General features: G+C 37.3%; 1 protein-coding gene across 1 annotated transcript in view; it reads right to left on the bottom strand.

Moving 5' to 3' along the window:
• Nucleotides 1-20,753, bottom strand: part of LOC128026674 (calcium uniporter protein, mitochondrial-like) — a 63,374-nt gene that overhangs the window by 15,854 nt on the left and 26,767 nt on the right. The window contains exon 2 of the mRNA XM_052613928.1: nt 19,921-20,034. Coding sequence (XP_052469888.1) covers nt 19,921-20,034 — 114 coding nt within the window. The remainder of the gene's footprint in view (nt 1-19,920; nt 20,035-20,753) is intronic.

Genomic DNA, 20,753 nt, shown 5'->3' with positions numbered 1-20,753 from the left:
TGATCAGAAGCTGCAGTAAGATGCATTACATACACCATAAACAAAAAATGACCATGAATTTAACGGTAAAAGACTAAAAATGCTACAGAAAAAAATCAAACCTTGATTTTTCCATTTAAACCGAAAGAAAATTTAATTACATCCTGTAATGTTATTGGTCTTAATGTGAACGACTGACAAGTGTACCCCGACATATTTATCATTCTTTTAATAAAACTTGCTCTACCTCTAAAATGATTTTACTTTTTGGCAGATTTTTCAGTCCTCTCCACAACCTCTCTATTCTCTCGAACGCAATACGTAAAGGACACTTACATACTGTAAAACAAACACCCTGTTCAGTAACCCTGACCTCACTTTCCATCATGTCATTTTTATGTATATTTTGGCATATTGCATGAAAAATGCTGGATGGAAACTTTCCAAAACATATCCACTCTCTGCACATAAAGGACAATGGAAATATATTTACTGAATTATGAAGAAAGTACTGCTTAAATGTTGCAAAACACAAAGTTTACTCTAAACTACAATCTATTAAAGTGACGGTTCACCGAAAAATGATTTTTTGAAACACTTGCTTACACAAGTGAACACATCTTCTTTACAGGGATTAAACATTCGCCCAGACATCAAGAACTGGGAATGTTTTTACTGTCATTTAGAAGATGACTTTTACATTTCCAAAAACTGTAAACGTAACATTATTTTACTGTGAAATTACATAAAATATCTCATTAGATCTGCTACAGTATGGGAACCTTCTTAATTAACAGCTGGTTTTAAGCACAGCATTTTACAGTCTACGGTTTAAATTATGAAGAGTCACAGCAACTACAAGTTATCTAGTTCTAATTTTTATACATTTTCGTGGAAAAATGTTTTAACGGATCAGAAGGAAACTCTTTTTGCAATATTCAGAATTTTAATACGCTACTTGGATGCTTGTGTGTCAAAAAGTCAGTATAGCCATATTTCAACATTTAATAGTAAGCATCCTAATACAATTAAAACTATAAGTTTAACTTCCTATAAAATGCAACGGTTTTGAAATTAAATGCTCAGTAAGCAGATACAGTATGGGTGTGGTGTCCCAGTGTCCACATACACAAACTATTTCACATTGAATGTGAAAGCAGTTCAAGTTTGAAAAGCGTGTCTGAAGACCCCTGCATTCTCTCCTATCCTACTGTGTTTCTTTTGTCTGAACGGTTCGGTAAAGACAGAACGAGAGAGAGAGAGAGAGAGAGAGAGAAAGAGAGTGAGCAAGTGTGTCATGCTAACTGATGACTGGAGTCCGATGAAAGGATTTCTGGGGGAACACACGTTTGTGAGCGTGTGCACGGGGGAAATCTGCTGCGGCACAGAGAGAGAGAGAGACTGCAGGAAACGCTGATTACTGCAGTGGTGGAATCCCTTGCCTTGTAAGGAGGGTTACCCCTCACCTCGCCTCTCGCCGGCATCCCCCTCCCTCACTCTGAATCCTAGTGTTTCCCTGTTTGATATGCTATAACGCCCCCGCTACCCCCGCACTGCGCTGAGACAGCTCAGCAGAACACATTTCACACCGCATGCGCATGTGTGTGCACGTGAGGATTTCGACACAGGATGTGGCTAGTACATACCAAGCTGTGTTAATAAAAACCTTAACACGTCTACAGACACACACTCCCCTGCCTGTAACATTAATCAGTGCGTGCTGCAGCACTTTGTAGTATTACTGCAGATACAGGACCATCTGGGTGTTTCACACACAACAACAGCCACACATTTCACTGACGGGGTATCTTTATGAACATGTCCATTAAGAGCATTCGTTCAGCAGGGTATGCATGCATGCAAGCATTACATGCATACCCACAGATCCCATTGATTCTGCTGTTCTTAAACTAAGCTAATGATTTTACATCACTCTGTGGCACCCCTTACAGTCAAACATTGAGTTTTTTATTTTTACTTTATTAAAACCTATCACACTTTAAGAAGCAGTTATATTATATGGCTGAGCACACATTAGCACACAGTGTATAGTTGCTTATAGTGTAACACAAGTTGTCATATAAATCTTTCCCTAATGTGTTCTGCTGTTGTCTGACCTTTAAAAATTAGACAAAGCATTACAGCCAGATTCCCATATTAGCACTATAATACATCTCTCAGCCAAATCAAGCTTTCTGCATCTGAAAGTGTGAAGTCAGTGCAGCTGAATCATCCTGCTTGGATTCATTTGGGACAGTGTTCAGTGAGATGCGGCTAATCATAGTTATTTCTGTAATCTGTGCACATCATTGATGTTTGCATATTCACTTGCAGTGAGGTTTAGGGAAATGTGAGACCGGTCTGGTCACCATTAGCCAGAATCATGTTTCTGAAGAGCTCTACGTGATTCACAAATCATCAGTACTACAGTTTCACAAATGGCATCCACTTACCCGAACTGCACTTACTGAGCTGAATAGAATTCACATTGAACATAGCAGAGATACCCACTTCTTCAGTTTTATCATGTGAGCCTGTGATGACTGTGCTTATTACTGCTGCATCGAGATCACTGTCAGGGCACTTGTAAAATGGTTTTGCGTATAACACATCTGATGCCACCACAGCTCTTCACCTGGAGTGTTTTGAAGGATCATTTCACATACTATATGAATCAGATGTATTGTTGACTTAAAATGTATCACTTAAAAAGAAACGTTGCTTTGGCAATAAACCGAAATAACTTTAGGCTGATAATGTTCCAATTAAATATGTATATTTTATTTCAGCTCCTTTAAATGTAATGGTTTAATTTAAGTTGAAACATCAACACCGAGCTGTGTTCAAAACAAGGTCAAATAAAGACAGAAGTGTAGCATCTTGTTACGCTAGACTGCTACTTACAGGAAATAAACAGCTTGGAAAAAGCTGCACATGTCAAAACAGCTGTCACACTACTGAAAGATGCCAAGTTGTAGTATTTCTACTTCCCAACACTGGCACACACAACCAAACATGCTGTCTCTCCACTGTGTGTCCAGAACAAAACAACCTTAAATAAGTACTCAGGGTTTGGTCAATGGTCATTAACAGGACTGACAACAACATTTTACTATTTATGACTACAAAATCTGTACTTTCAATTGAGCATTTCAGGCAGTGACAAGCAAATTCACATTAAATCCCAGAAGAATGTACATAACCTAAAAAACTAGTTGTTAATACAAGTTTTCTATTTGCATAAAGATAACCTATGGTTATCACTATTAGCCATGTTTACATTAGTGTAGAATCACTAGATCCTCGTCTACACTGTACTGCATTTCAGAAACGATCTCCATCCACACTACACAACCAAAACCGCAGGTCACATGACCATTCATGCAGATACAACTATGCGCATGATGTCATGGTTTACACGGTCGTCAAGGATATGCAGAGCAAATGTGGGCAGCCATGCCATCATTTTCAAAATCTCCGTTTTGGTCCGTTTACACTGAAAAGCAACCACGTAGTATTCAAACTAAAATGGGGTCTGCATCTTTTACGAAAGTCTTCATTTTCGAGGGTCGATGACGCTGGGGTAGTGTAAACGACAAGTGTAACCATATCAAAAGTTATCCATTTTAAAATGAAAATCACAATTTCTGGAGTGACTCCGTTATTTCATTCACACACAGACCAGAATGTAACCGATTTAAACGCAGCTGTCACTTCTAAAATGTGTATGTGACTCAAACACCAGCCAGGATATCTTGTACAAAGAGTATAACGAATTATAAGTGTTTTTAAAGATTAGAGTAACTTTAGATTTTGATAAAGATCATCTAAATATAAAAATAGGGGATATGTGCACAATTACTTAGCCAATATCACATTATATCAATATATATTAGGGGTGTAACGATACGCGTATTCGTATTGAACCGTTCGGTACGACGCTTTCGGTTCGGTACGCGGTACGCATTATGTATACCGAACGGTTCGTTGGAGTATTTAATTATATTTGAAAAAAAAAAAAAAAAAGAGAGAGAGAAATATAATGATATGCGTTCAACAAGGTAGCCCAATAACCCAAACAACGTAACAGGCAACGCCCCTGACACTCCCGAAGAAGAAAAAAACACCATCTTATATGTTTATGTTAGGCTACTCAGCAGGCGCTCGCTCACTCAGTACGCGCTGAAGGCTCGTTGCAAAATAGCCAATGCGTTTAACAGACTAGAAATGAGAAGATCCTCCAATAACCAACAGGTCTGGTGTTTGGGTGCACTTTGGATTCCCTTTAAGCTATAATGGTGATGGCAAGAGAGTGGTGGATAAAAAAACAACGGTATGTCGCATCTGCAACATGACAGGGTACACCAGCGGGAATACAAAAAAAAAAAAAATCTGGGAAAAGACGAAAAAAAAGGAGAAACATGCACGCAGCAAACTATCCCTGCAGCATTTAGACACTATAGCTTACAGGGAATCCAACCCAAACACCAGACCTGTTGGTTATTTTAGGATCTTATATTTCTGGTCTGTTAAATGCATTCGACATTTTGCAACGAGCCTTCAGCGCGTGCTGAGTGAGCGAGCGCCTTAGGGGCCGTTCACATATCGCGCCTAAAAACGCATGGAAAACGCTAAGCGCGTCTTTCTCCTCCTTTCCAAAGCGCTCGGGCAGAAGCGCTCATGAGGCGTCTGTCTTTGCTAAGCAACAATGACGTGCTCTCTCCATGAGACGCGGAAATTTCAGCGAAGGATAAATGGATTTGCAGCTCTAAAAATCGCTTGCAGTAGCTCTGCTACTAAATTTATTTCAAAATTGCAATCCATATACAACTATGATCAGCTGATCCTTCATCTTGGCTGAGCTCTCAACGTTGTTACGGGAAAGGATGAAGCTGATTGGTTGGTTCTTGTCACATGACCCGCGGTGCGCTTGCGGCATTCTGAAAAGTTGAGATGTTTTTACATTTTGCTGTATCTAAAACGTATCGAACCGAACCGAACCGAACCGAACCGTGACATCAGTGTATCGTATCGAACCGAACCGTGAATTTTGTGAACCGTTACACCCCTAATATATATGTATTTTTAAATCATCAATATTGGCTAATATGATCATCCTGATCAAGATGGCGCCGCCGAGTCCGGTCACCGTCCAGGTCGCTCCGCTTAGATTATGTTTTTATTTACTTTTTTACCTACTTTTGCTTTCTCTTTTTACACACATTACCTCTGCACTGATCATATACGAAAAGGAAACACTTTTGGACATTGGACACCGCTTCACTGACCTGTTTCAGGACACTTTATCCTCCAACCCATCGTGGCCATCTGAGATTCTCCGGAACGCCGAGATCAACAATGGCCACTTGAATAACCACCCGAGGCGACGGAACAAGAAACACCGCGGGAAACGTGCTGGGATTCGCAACAGACTGAGGAAAAGAGCACACAGCCCTCCTTTACCGAGCATTTTGCTCGCCAATGTCCAGTCTCTGGAGAATAAGATGGACGATCTTAGAGCCAGGATAAGTTTCCAACGGGACATTAGGGACTGTAACATCCTTTGTTTGTCTGAAACCTGGCTCACGCCCTTGGTCCCGGACGCTGCTGTAACGTCGTCTGAAAACTTCTCTGTTTTACGGGTGGACAGGACAGCCCAGGCCGGCAAATCCAAAGGCGGAGGAGTTTGTTTCATGATTAACAAGAAATGGTGTGACCCCAGGAATATCTCCACTCTGTCGCGCTCCTGCTCGCCTCATCTGGAACATTTATCCATTATTTGCCGCCCATTCTGTCTGCCTCGGGAGTTTTCATCGATCATCATAACTGCTGTTTACATCCCTCCACAAGCAGACACTGGCTTGGCTTTGTCTGAGCTTCACGATGCGCTCAGCGGCAACATCAACAAACATCCTGACGCTGCTATTATCATTGCTGGGGACTTTAACAAAGCCAAACTCAGGCAAGTCATGCCTAATTTTTATCAACATGTATCCTGTCCAACCAGAGGACCGAATACACTGGATCATTGCTACACTCAGTTTAAGAATGCCTACAAAGCACACTCACTACCGGCTTTCGGCAAATCGGACCATGCCGCCATTTTCCTACTCACATTTCACTGCTGGTTATATATGCTATATATAATTTTGTATGTGACGAATAAAAATCTTGAAGACAAGTCAAGTCATCTTTATTTATATAGTGCTTCATACAATACAGATTGTTTCAAAGCAGGTTTTTGGTGTTAAAGAGGCCCTATTATGGATTTAAAAAAAATAACCTTTCATGCAGTAACACTGCTCTAAGTGAATGAAAACATCCTCAAATTAAGTGCCAAATATACTAAATATAATATACTACACATTATAGTTCATTACTTTATGAATTGGTAACCCCAACACAACACGCCATCACACAAGCCTCACACATGCCTCACTGGAGAAACTTCAGTGACAGTATTGCACATATGAGCACACAAACCACAGTCACTGACTCACTGGAAAATCCTGGGCTCCTAGTCGTCCCTCGCTGCAGAGCTGCGGCTGACTGTTCCTCTGCAGGAATGAAATTTGCCGGTGGAAACACTGATGGCTTATGTTTCTGAATCCTGGAGTCTCCAGGGCCATGGTACAGTCTGCCGAGCTGGGGGGCACAGCTGGGCTGGGAGGGAGGGAATTGGCCCTTTCTTGCTTTGCTTGTGTCAAAGTTTCCACTGTCTGCCTGTCCTCTCTCTTTGCCTCATGTCCTCAGGGTGAATAAAGTATTACTGAATCATACAACAAAAATATCTATAGAAAATATCTTGACATTAGATAAGTACTTTGGTATTACTGTATCTGTTTTTTTATTCGCTCTAATATGAGAAAAATAATTTAGACCAAACCACCACTATAAGCAAGTAATGGTTTCCGTAAAGAAGTAAATATAAAATGTATAAAGATTATTCATTGGTAGTGGTCAACTGATATAGTTTTTTTGACAGCTGATGCCGATATCTTGGACAGCAGGGGGGGGTGATAGCCGATATAAAACCGAAATGTGTGTGTGTGTGTGTGTGTGTGTATGCATGTGTATATATACACATACATATATATAATTTTTTTATTATTATTATTTTATACATATTTAAGAAATTTAAATTATTTGACAATGGATTAAAAAAATAAATGTGTAAATAAACACTTATTTTCACAAATAAATATTTAATAAAAATATAATTAGTAACACTCATTTTACATACAGCACACAGTGAAAATGTCACAAATATGACAGTGGGCGAACACATAAAGCGCAGCATAATTTGAAATCAGATTTAAAGTTTAAAGCATTCAATTAACATGGGCCGACCATCAAACAGAGAACACGCAATCATTTTGGATAAAAATGCACACTTCATAAGATCTCACAGCTAGATTCGACTAAGTTTGCAAGGTTTGTAAAATTAAATATTCATTAGTCATTCAAAGATTTATTTAAATAAATGGGTATTTGCTTAATGCTGATGGCAAACGAGAAAGTATTATACTGTTTGCCTTTTTATCACTAATAATATAAAAGCAATCGTTATAATACATTTGTATACATGAATTCCTGTGTTTAACCGTTATATCTGATTATTAGACAGACTTCTATCCATGTTAGAAAGAACTGATAACAACGACAGTAAACAAGAGAGAGAGTGTGAGCACTGTGTGCACTCAGGTGCGGCCTTTCTCAGTGCCATCAAAATAATAAAATAAAAAATTCAGAACCGATCCGATCATGAGATATAAACAACTTCAATTTAATGAAAAATAACAAATGAAAAAATACATAAATCATAACCCATGACAAAAATACCATTATAAACTAGGTTAGTGGATAATTATTTTTCTTTAACTGTCATTTTGCATTATTGACACTGTTTTGCTAATAAATGTTGTTCAGTTGCTTTGACGCAATTTATTTTGTTTAAAGTGCTATATAAATAAAGGTGACTTGACTTGACTTGATAATTCAGCAGCAAAAGATACTGTAGATTGTAGAAAAATCATGGGTGCAAAATAATTGTAGAAAATCTGGTGAAATATTTTATATATAAAGTAAAATATTTTATTGAATAAGTATAAAATCTGGTCAAATGTACGTTCTTTGTATTCTTGTAAAATACATTAATGTAAAAACAAGTACATACATTTATATAGGAATATAAAAGACGTTTCTTTTAAATGTATATCACAATAATAAAGGCAGCAACATATCATAGATAGGATGGAATAAGAAAGACTATTCTATGCAATCAAAGAAAAGTATTATAATACTAAATTATATTAATTATAATACTAAAGGCGCCCATACAGAGCAGCACAGAGTGCTTGTGCACATCCAGTGCTCAGAATGATGAGCTTGAGACACAGAGTCACAGTGTACAGGCTGCGCAGCCCTCCGAGTCCACATAGAGAAGTTAGTACAACACACAAGCTGCTCGGCTCGTGTTCATCTTCAGTTCTCTCTTAACAGCAGTTCAGTCAACAGTTCAGTTTGTTTGAGTAAATGAATTACTCTGGATATTGGTTAATATCGACTCAGAAATAGTGTCAGCCATGTTAAAAGTAATTTGTGGATTAATGCTTACTGGAGACGCAACAGTTTCAAATGATTCAGTCCGATTTGGTGAACTGGGTTCAAGCGGTTCACTAAGAAGAACCGGTTAAATCCAACTATTCATTCACAAACCACACATCACTAGTACAAAGGGGAGAGATATTGATATGTAGTGTATTAAATCTGTGCGTTAGTTTAATTAGCCTTTTCTTTTTTTTTTTTTTAATTGACCCTGAGTATCGAATCGATGCATCCCTAATTACAATATTGCGTTACTCCCTAAAAAGTAACTAATTACATTACTAAGTTACTTTTTTATGGAAAGTATTTTGTTAGTTCCTTTTGTGACATTTTTGCTTATTAGTATGGTTGAACTGGATCTATATGAACTGGTCTATAAATGGGAAAACAAAGTAACTAGTGTTACGTTTTTCAAAGAGAAATATATTTTCTTGTTAATTAAATAGTAATGCGTTACTTTACTAGTTACTTGAAATAAGTAAACTGATTACGTAACTCGCATTACTTGTAAAGCGTTACCCCCAACACTGTTCATAATGTTTCTTTATTTTATATCAAGAGCAAAATCAGGGTGAATATATCATGAAAATACAATATATCACCCAGCCATTAGACTTATCAAGCCGTCATTAATAAAAATGAAACAAAGATTTGGACATGACTTATAATGAGCAGTAAAGGGTTTTCCAGCTGTCTCATACTTCATTCCTGCAGCTGCACTGACGGCAAGAGTCTGCAGTCATTTAAAGTTCATGTCACTGGGGTAATGGTGTCTGAGGATGGCTTAGACTAAATAAAAGCACACATGCACTTCACTTTACACACATAATCAAAGGCAGAAGAGACTTAAATGCCACATTAACGCTGATGCAAAATACCTCAGTGGCTAGAATCAGAAACTGAGTAGCTCTCACCTTGTCTGCCATCATTGCCAATTGCATTTCCAACAAGTGTCTTGGAAAATGCTGACAAAAATGTAACATTCAAGAACACACAAATGTTGGTAAACAAACCATTTTGGTGACTTTTTGACTTGCACTGTATATTGCAGTGATCTTAAATGTAAGATAGCCTCACACAGGGCACCACTGAATGTAGTGCTTTTAGATTTAAGTAGCAACACAAGTTTAAAGGTTTTGGGATTAAATATTAATATTTAGTTTTGGTCACACTATTTTATGGGGCACCAGCCAGGAATTTCACCCAGAGGATCTGATTACGAGGTCTATTTGCATAGCAGTTCACGTTTAGAACAATGTCTTTAAGGATTTTCCAATGCAAAATTAACTTTCCAAACCAATTCCAGATTAGCCTACAAATTGTGCAGAAAAAATGAAATCCGCACATCAATGGGTGATGATGAACATTGACCCATGCATTCATATATAGGCCTACAGTACATACTTTAATAGGTAAGGTTGCATACATTAGCTGGGTTTCCATCACCGTTTTAATGCACATTTTGAAGTATTGCATCAGAATCAGGTGATGGAAATGCTGAATTTCAAATAAAAATGCCTTAATTCACAAAAAAAGTTTTTAAGCTCGCTTGAGGTGGTTTTTGACTTATGCGAAGAAGGGTTCATTCGAATAATGGGAGATGGAAATGCATTTTGCAAAAAAATTCCTCCAAGCGCATCAAAAAAACATGTGATTGCGCTATGGGACGGTAAATCCTGACTAATCAGCGGACTGACCTTGTTCCACAACATCTGAAATGTTGTTATATGGTCATTCAGATATGTCCGAGCAAAGTCTGTCAAAGTATTTCTGTATAATTGCCTCCCAGATCTGTTAAACGATTGCGTTCTCAAACAGCAGCATCCATCTCCAAAAGCATTTAGCTCTCTTTGACTCGTTGGATTAAAATGGTTCTTGTTCGCAAATGTTTTGTGCGATACTCAAAGTTTGTGCAAAAGTTCAATTTGCAGCTTTGGATGGAAATACAGCTATTGTTTTGTCATAAGCAGCAATCAATAAGTATATAAAACTCTGTAAATGGATATGAAGAAGGTTTAATCCGTATTGTGTCCATTTTGTGTGAATGCATGTGAAGATGTGAGCTTCCCTTGTGGCTTTAGCTAGTTGGGTCAGTCTGAGGTAGTCAGTGGTCATTCACTCTTAGATCTATAGAATGAAGGACTGTGATCAGTGACTGTGATCTTGCTGATGTTCACTACAATGGACACCTGGTAAATTACCTAAACTAGCTTCTTTTGTCCTCTGCAGAGCTGTACAGATGTGGAACCACACGAGGGTTAGAAAATGATTTTTGGGTGAACCATCTCTTTAATTAAAAACAAATTAGATTTCACAAGTTGCTGCTGCATCACTTAAACCATAGAAGACATTGTGTTTGTGAAAGCTGGTAATTTATTTTTTGAATATTGAATCCTAAAAGCCTTAAGGGCAATTATTCACCCTTGTCACAACAATTGCAAATACAGTACTTATAGATATCTTTAGAGTTTTCCAATTAACATTCACATAGAAACTAAACAAACTCCTTGGAGAGATGGAAACAATTAAAAACAAATGATTCACCGAAGCGAATCAGCGAACATACACGGTCAAATGGGCTTACAGAAACAATTGTCTAAGAGCAATCAGTGATAGGTATTTATGACAAATATTGTTTTTTGCAAGCTCAATGAAACTAGGATTAAAGATTAGAAAGTCATGACCCATTCATTTTCCTAAGAGACAAGAGACTGTATCAATATCAGTCCAGCCCTTCAGCTTCACTGCAGAGATTGTGTACGGCTGAATGGGTGCAAATGGATTTACTCTGCATTGACAGGATTCATAGTTATCTATCTAAAAGAAAAATTACTAAAAAATGTAACATTGCTAAAATGTGGTGACATTAAAATCAAATCTGATCTCTTCAATTCACAGTTGCAGCCAAGATCTATTAATGATGCCAATCCTCTCCAGCACACACACTTCCCAGTAGATCAGATAAAGATTTGGAAGAGAAAGGCTCAATTCGGACATTAAAGGGGTCCTACTATGCTTTCACTTTTCCAACTTTAGTTAATCTGTAATGTTGCTGTTTGAGCATAAGAAAAGATCTGCAAAGTTACAAGAAACAGAACAAACTGAGACAAACTAAATCCAGAAGAAATGTGGCAATGTCTCCTAAATACTTCAAGAAACCTACCTGCAAAGCTACCTTAAAAACAATGCACAAGTGCACCTTTTTTAATTAAGTTAATAGAAGTTAATTAATAAAATCTATTAATGACATTATTTTTGACAGCATTCTCACTTTACAGCATTTTTACACAAGTGCCTAAAACCTTGCACAGTACTGCAGCTTTGCAGGTTTCTTGAAGTGTCTTGGAGACATTGCCACATTTCTTCTGGATTTAGTTTTTCTCAGTTTGTTCTGTTTCTTCACGTTATTCCAGACAGACTGGCTGATGATCAGATCAAATCTCTGTGTGGAGCACCAGCTGTTGTCAGACTCCTCGTGCAAACAAAAATCTCACTAGATTATTACAATTAATGGCAAAAATAATGTTCAAAAATCTAAACTGATATTTACTACCAACACTCTACAGTAAAAGTTAGAAATAACTGACTTAAAACCATTTTTTGTTGGTGAAAATAGTAGTGGCCTAAGACTTTTGTACAGTACTGTACATGAAACTGTCACATGTACATCTTCAAATAAAAGTCTAAAAGGCATCTGAAGTTTTCTAACATCACTCCAGGTTAGAACATTGTGTTACAATGGAATAATATACGAGTCTGTACCAAATCATTAAACAAACACCAATCACAGAATGATTGGTTTGTGAATTGTACCCCATTAGCCCAAGCAAAGAAAGACTGCAGGCAATCAGAAACGAGCGCCAGACTTGTTAAAGGGGATCCTGGCTCTAGGCTCAGGGAGGTCTGGCAGCTGGGATACACGCTCAACACACAAAACGTAATAAAACCCTACACGCACAACCACACACTGTCTGGGATTGACACTTCAGCTTACGTTGTTGCCGTTACGTTGCATCATGGGCTGATCCCTGAGGAACGGCACTATAATCATATTCTGATTTCAGCAACTGTACTGAGACAATATCTTATTATAGTACATTATACACAACAAAGAGGCAATCTGCATTAAAAAATAAGTCAATAATCAGGTGTTCTTCTTGGCAACAGTGTGCAATGAAGGTTTGTAATTTGTAATGTCTATTGAGAACACACTAAAAAAAATTGCTATGCTGAATTTTTCCATTATTTGGATATACAATAAGGAAATCGTAACTATTTATTTGATCCAAGTTCAATTTACAACTCTAGCCATTTATAAATATATTACAATAATAATGTGTAAAAAATGTTGAAATGTTATTTTATTTCCACAAAATAGACTGTAATTCTACTGATATAAAGACATGATGAAACGCAGCAACAGATATTTCTCCTGCATTGTGATGCATATTTAAGGAAAATGGACCATCAAAACAGAAGAAAAAAAACATGCATGGATGAATCGTTCACAATACAATCAATAAAATGCATTAAGAAACACTCTTTAAAAATTAAGTTTCCCAAAGTGCGTTTCTGCAGTGATGCCATAGAAGAATCATTTTGGTTTTGCCAACAAACCTTTCAGTGAAGCTTTTTCTTAGTTTGAAGTTAACAATCTAAAGAACTTTGTTCCACTATAAATAACCTTTTGTGCATTGGAAATAATGCTAAAGGTTCTTCACAGAACCATAAATGACGATAAAGAACCTTTATTTTTTTATTATAAAGTTATTTTTTTGTTCTTTAACAGGCTAGCAGTTTTTGATTCCTATCAAGTTATATGGATATGGCCAAAAGCAATAAGCTGTAATTCAGGGAGTCAGATGTAACAATTAGTAATTGCACCAACTAATCCAGTCAGTGAGTGAGCTGTGGACCAGGAGTAGGAGATTGATTTCCTTGAGGCATTGACCAATTTATTAAAAAGAACAGATTCATGAGTGTCCTTTGCTCTGGAATTGTACTACACTGGTTGTGCATCATTCACCAAAATAAATAAATAAAAAATAATAATAATCTAAATCCCCTGACTTTAAGACTGCTAGCAGTGTTCCAGCATGCAAAACCAATAACACATATGTTCAAGAAAACACTGACAGAACTGAAATGCCATAAAATCACTTGGAACAAGCTCTTGATGCCCGATCCTACTGTACAGAATAATACAGCGACAGACGATGTGATGTTTCTCTTCACACACTCCCACACTCCAAACCTCCTCCTCTAGCGTATCACACGTTATTTAAGCAAAACTGTCTCAGAGGAATCCAGGGCACCTTTAACAACCCGCTCTCCATGTGACATGTCTCAGACTAATCTAATTGAAGCAGATGCAGAAAATACCACAAGGAATTGGATTGTCTGCGTTCTCATTTCGCTCTGCTGTAGTAACTTGATTTTCTCAGTTCTACAGAAAGCAGAAAGACAAGAGAGGTTAGTTGGTAGTGCTGAGAGGGTAAAAAAAAAGTCTCTTCCACCATATCAGTGTTTCTAAAATGGAAGTTCACCCTAAAGTGCAGAAGGTTTAACTTCTGGGCTCCATAGAACGCCAATAGAAACGCTCCATAGAAAGTGACAGCTGACATAACACGAAGAGTTTATTTTATCATAAGGTTACAGAAAATGAAAGAATATATATTAAAATAAAAATAAAAATAGTAAAATATATGGAATTATTAATTCATAGAAAATCTCATTTAAAATTAGCATTATGAAATTTAGCCCAGTGAATGCAGAATTTTCAGTTTCAACCAAAACTTTTATTTCAGTTCTTTTCCATTTCTTACCTGATTGCCTTTTTAGCCTTAGAAAGTCTTAGAAATCTTTCTAAATGGTCAGGGTTATAAAATAAGAAACAAAGAATGGGATGTGTACAGTATGTTAAACAACCGACTCAGATTGTTATTTTACCCACAAAGTTGGCTAAGGGTCTGAATCCATAACTAAGGAGCACAGTTTGCTGAAGGTCAGAATAAATGAGAAGCATTGTGAAAAAGCAATATACCACAATTCCGATCCGAACAGGATTAGATGACTTAAAGGACACCAAAATTACATCAGATCATTTGATCCTGAAAGTTGTTTGGAACGAGTCTGGGGTTAAAATCAAGACAAATGTCTTTGTAAAATATGGATTGGTCTGATTATAGATTAGTACCATCTGAATCTGGAGGACATAGATGATAGCAAACGACTCCGTGACACTGCGAGCGAGTCTATAAGAGATGGCACATTGAGGATTTTATTAAAAGATGTTTTTGATAGGATGACTCTCTGGACTCATGGCATACACTCATGAAGAGTGACTGTGAGCCGAACTCAGTCCGAGCAAAGATTGTTATTCTCTAGGCAGAGTGACAGAGTGTCTGCCTGCATGAATAAGAATGATAACATTCGATTGTGGAAAACAAGCTTCTGCGATGGAAGACCACCAGGACATTGCAGAATGGACTGAAAGAGAGCAGTGGCCTCTCTTAGCTCCATGTGTGTGTGGCTGCATATTTCTGATATTGCTCCCCTAGTCTCTCATGGCCAGACTTTCAGAGTGACAGCAGAAGGTCTGGGAACCCTAGCCACTTTGAATGCAAAGGCCCATCCAAGAGGCCAAATGACAGACAGGTAAACCATGTGCCATATAATGTTTATAGGCGTGGAAATGTCCCCACAATAACGGACCGGTGTGTAAAACTCTTGAATGTATTTTAAGGAGCCTATGCTACAAACTTCACATATTCGACATACTTTTGAAAATCCATCGTTTAGTTGATCCAGATATATGCTAATTTTCACAGTCATAAACATGGCGGCTTCTTCGTTCGTGAGGGGGTTTGGCGTCACGCCATCATTGTTTCCCAATGCTAAAGAATGCAGCATACATCTCCCAGAAATCCTGTATAATTCAAACAATCAGATGACGACTTCCTGAGGCATTTCCAATTTTGTGTGCCATATGCATCAGTCTGAGGCAGAGACTATTGCTCCCCAAGACACAAAAGTGCAAAAAGCAGCTGGAACGTGTGAATGCCTTGAATCAGAGCGAAATTAATGGACAGCAGTTCAATCAAAAGTCCAAATGGAGCTAAACTTGTTGTCTAGATTTAAAAAACTCTTAGGAAGGACTTATTTATTTATTTATTTTTTGACTGGAATTATTTCAACAGATTATCTTCTGTTTTGGTGTCAAATAGCCATTCTGAAGAATCAGCTTTTAATTATTGCTTTATTTCTGCCTTTTCGCAAAAAAAAAAAAGAATAATTACTACAACAATAAATTATTACTATGGTAATATTATTAATAATAATTATAATAATAACCATTTATTTTGTTAATAATTATTGTGATTACATAAATAGGTCAAAAGTGTAAATTATGTTAAACATGTATTATATTAGATATTAGTACGCTAGATTCCATATACCAGTGTCTAAAAAAGTTGTGTACTAAATCACACAAACACAAAGAAAATGCTTTGAAAATGTAAAACAAAAGAAAGTTATGATATAAAATGAAGGCCCAATACTTACAATTTCTAGATCACTATATGAACTCTGAAACGTGTATAAAATGCTGAAATACAGTGAACAGTTGCCACGCAACTGCAGCAAACGGTTTTTGTTTTTTGTTTTTTTACACTGTTGTTGTTCTGCATGTGTTAGTTATTTTAATTTGCAAACCATTTTGGGTTCATTTTATAAATGAACATGCATACCATGTTCAAACATTTCACCCATAGGCTACCTGCTAGGTTTGGCCCTTTTTGACCCATTACTGGGTTGGCACAAGTACCCAAATTAGGTGGTTTTTAACCAATCATTTTTGTGCATAATTTCTGTAACTTTGGTTAAAACAATACAAACGCACAGAGCTTTCATTAATACTCATTAGATAAAAGTAAGAGCAAGAAAACGGCAGACAGAAACAGTTGCTAAGGCTCAGAATGATCAGTGCCATGAAGGTTGGCCTCCTAACGTAGCCCACCAGTTATTGCTCCATCTTTCCTGCTGTCGTTTAACCAATCCGCCATCTCTCTCAAAGTGACATGCTGTTTGTTAGGGATAATTCCCGATCTCTGTGTGCATGCATGTGTGTGTGTGTGTGTCTATATGATAATAATGCTGAGCACAGCTCTCTCTCCCTGTCAGCACAGGAAGAGAGCTGCAGTTCAGAGCAATCGATGCAACGCCTGACCCTCAATACAGCAATGCAGAGAGAGAGAGAGAGAGAGAGAGATTGAGAGAGACATGCCGCCTTGAAGAGATTTATTAATTAGGTTACACAGTGTAGCTGAGGTTTGTCAAAATATTGCCTAATCTTTTAATATCGCTTAATAGGCAAATACGCTGTGGAACAACCAAGTTTATACATTTGTACAAGCTCATTAAAGTTTTTTAGCATGATATTACAGAGCGGGCACTTAAATCTACGACAGCTGTCCCCCGAGTCTATCATCTACTAAAGTATAAATGCAGACCCTCTAGACATGCAAACTCTATTTCACGCATCGCTGTCCTAAAACATCCGAGAGCAAAATTGTCGCATACTCAGTGTTGGAGCAAGGGGCACTAAAGCGCTTCTGTGGAAGTACTTAGACTGGTAGTTTATTCTTTACGGTTGACTATTGTCAGACCAACAGTTTAAAGAAAAACATATGGAGCAAGTTAATGCTAGTTGAGTGCAGTGTGCAATTTCTGAGCAAAACAATACGCAAAAATAATGACTGTTGTCAAAAAGGTTTCCTCAATCTGCTATTGTGCCATTACACTATTAGAAATAAAGAGCCTTTAAAATCCATGTATCCTTTTCTTATATGAAAGGTTGAATATAATAGAAAAAGATATTCTTCAGATCACTAACCTATTCCTTAAACTAAGAAAACAAAAAAATAAGTTATTTTAAGAGAAAGGTGGACCCAGAATGGTCCCTCTATCACATTTCTACAAACTCCCCCTTTGTTAAAATCAATACTTTTAAGAGTGTGGATTCCTGCCCCAATCTCACACCATTGTTTAATCTGAAACCATGCGATTGGTTTGAACCTTTCTACTAAAGTAGGCAACTTAATAATAACCAATCACGTTATAGCTTAACGTTACATCTCTTTTACCATCTAATCAAACCTCAATCACTAAAATAAAATCTCAATCGCTTACATTGTGTCCAGACGTGATCCGCTATAGAGGGTCTCTTTGTCATTCAGTTTTTGTCTTAAAACAACAGAAGCTACAGCGATACCCAATGAGCAACAGATGATTCCATTTTTTCTATTTTGTTCATACATATATGATCTTTCCTTTTTATAAAAACATACATGCAGCAGCACTAAGGACACAGTCTGTGTGAAAAAGGTGAAAGGTAAGAGAGTTCTCTCTCTCTCTACTATCCTAAAGGTTGATAATGCACTATAATCTATTCCTTCATCAAATCCCTTGGGTAGGAAAGAGAACGCCTCCATTACACACTCAACACTTTGAAAACAGGACTTCTCGAAAGGTCATACCAATTTCTCAGTAATCAAAAAAACCCATACACCCTCACACAGAATCATACTAATGCACCATCAAGAAGGCCAGCAAGCACTCACACGACAAATGATCCGATCATACATTTTTCATGTCATAGGCACTGGCAGGAAGAAGATGCACATCCCTATTTAAAATATGCGAACAGTTTACCTTACAGGGATGTTTTAATATCATGCATACGCCTCACTGCTTTGCAAACAAAACTAGTGTTGCTGAAAAAGCCAATACTAATGTTTCTCCAGGCAGATTTAGCTGAATTGATCTCCAGACAATGAGTAGAAACTAGGATGAAATTATCATGATAAAAAAACGTTACAATAAGAGACATCAGTTTGATTATGCTGGGATTGCTTTTCAAGAACTAAATTACATACGGCAAAATTAAATGCTCCTGAATCATAATTCATTAGGGATCATCTTAAAATGAAAATTACAGCTCAAGTCAACATGAGATGTGAACGGGCACCCAATTTTACAAATGTTAAAATGGAGTTGATTGGGAATTGGCAGGATTGTGAAAAGACGAGTCTGGTGATATCTTACACTGAGGAACGTGAAATGGCTGCCCACTGCTCCGGGTGTGTGTTCATGGTGTGTGTGTGTGTGTGTGTGTGTGTGTGTGTGCGCACACTTGGATGGGTTAAATGCTGAGCACATATTCCGAGTATGGTCACCATACTTGGCCACATGTCACTTCACTCACACGCTCGCTCACAGTATATGCAGCTTTTGCATTAATCAGTTTGTCCACAAGGTGATAAAACTTAATTAATAGAGGAGACAGAACAACAACAACAACAACAACAAACTAGTGGAGACCGCAACAAAAGACGCCCACGTTAACAACCGCTGGAGTAAAGGGATTAGAGATTCGATTATTATTATTTTATTTAAATCACTCATAACTTTTGGAAAGGAATAGCACAGACCTTGAACAAGGATGTCCAGTAAAACGTTTTAATGTGCTTGTGTGTTGAACGCCTGAGTATTTACACATGCTTTTAAATGGAGAATAACTTTGAAAGGTTGACTATATGCTTGAAAAAAAAAAAAAAAAAGTACATTTTGCGGTTTATATTTTGATTGAAGACTATTGTTTTTCTTTCAGCTAACGTGCACTGATGGATTATATATATAATCAGACCAAAAATTAATAGTTAGGCCCCAATCAGACAGAACATGTTTTTTTGCAGTCAGAAGCTCCTTTTTTAATTGTTTTCCATTAGCAATGAGTGTTTTACAAGCCGTTTATGTGCCCGGGTGCCTCGCAATTGCTTAAAAAAAAAAAAATACAATTATTAACTCCGAGCATTTCTCTTCTCTTTTTTTCTTTTCTTTTTTTTTTTTCGTATGTCCTGTCTGCATCATCTCAGCAAGCTCTTATGAAATTTTATGCATGCACAGTAAGGCAAATTTTGCACTTCTTTCTGACAATTCGTTGTGGATGAGAAACTTCTGAAAAAGGCTTGTGTGGACAGAGAGCAATTTGAAACAAAAAAAAACACCTTTTTCAACAAAATACAAAACCTTGGTTTTAAATGCTACTTATTGGACTGGAATAAGTAAATCAGCTGGAGCAAGTAACAGATGTCATCAATCTCGGAGGAAAATTTACCTCACAGTGTATGTGATATTACATCACAAATGTAGAGTCTGAGAGGAACTATGGGGGCTTTGGTTCAGCATTTGGGACAGGGCTTCTAGACACTTCTCAAGCAGAGATTTGCTGAGTGAATCTGGCTGTGTATAAATCATATTGTGTGCAGGACGCACCTGGGCTGATTTAGCAGCACTGGAGTGACAGAAGAGAGCAGACCTGACTCCTGTTCTCAGACCGTGCGCTCTCCTGACATTCTGGCGACTTCCAAGGGAAATGGACAGCGCCTCCTGTGGGAAAGGAGGACAAATAAGTAGAGTATCAGTCTCTAAAAATGTGACATTCAAGGACAAACAATGATATTAAAATAATGTTCCCTCTAAGTGGAATTATCATAATATCAAGTTCCAAACACATGAATGGCAAAGCAAAGTTGTATGTATTTTGAGTAGGTTGGTAGTGGCATGTTGATTTGAAACAATGCAGAAACACTCATCTATAGTTGTGGCCTAATGGTTAGAGAGTCTGACTTGTAAACAGAAGGTTGCAAGTTCAAGTTTCAGGTCCAGAAGGAGTGAATAACCAGCCTACAAATGTGACTTGTACGGAACCCCGCTCATGGCATGCAAAAAAAAAAAGAAGGCTAAATTGTGTGCAACTATTTAGTTCTCTCGATTTATAAATTGTGAGCATTATATGCTATTTAGTTTCCTCGATTTGCTAAATTGTGAGCACAATTTATAAATCGAGAGAACGGATATGTAAATTGTGTGCACAATTTAGCATATCGAGGGAACAATTTAGCAAATCGAGGGAACAAATTAGTAAATTGTGTACTATTTATTTTTTATTGCATGTCATGTGTGGGGCTCCATAGATTTGTGCCAATAAAGCCCTTTTAAATTTGAATTTTAACCTAAATTTGAATTTGAATTTTTAACTCTCTTTCTCTCTCTCTCTCTCTCTCTCTAAAAGTTCTTTTTTATTATTATTTTTTTTTACAGTTTTG

This window comes from Carassius gibelio, chromosome A13, assembly GCF_023724105.1.
Source record: "Carassius gibelio isolate Cgi1373 ecotype wild population from Czech Republic chromosome A13, carGib1.2-hapl.c, whole genome shotgun sequence".
In the NCBI taxonomy this organism is placed as follows: Eukaryota; Metazoa; Chordata; class Actinopteri; order Cypriniformes; family Cyprinidae; genus Carassius; species Carassius gibelio.
The sequence above is the reverse complement of the archived record's forward strand: the minus strand, read 5'-3'. Positions and strand labels throughout refer to the sequence as shown.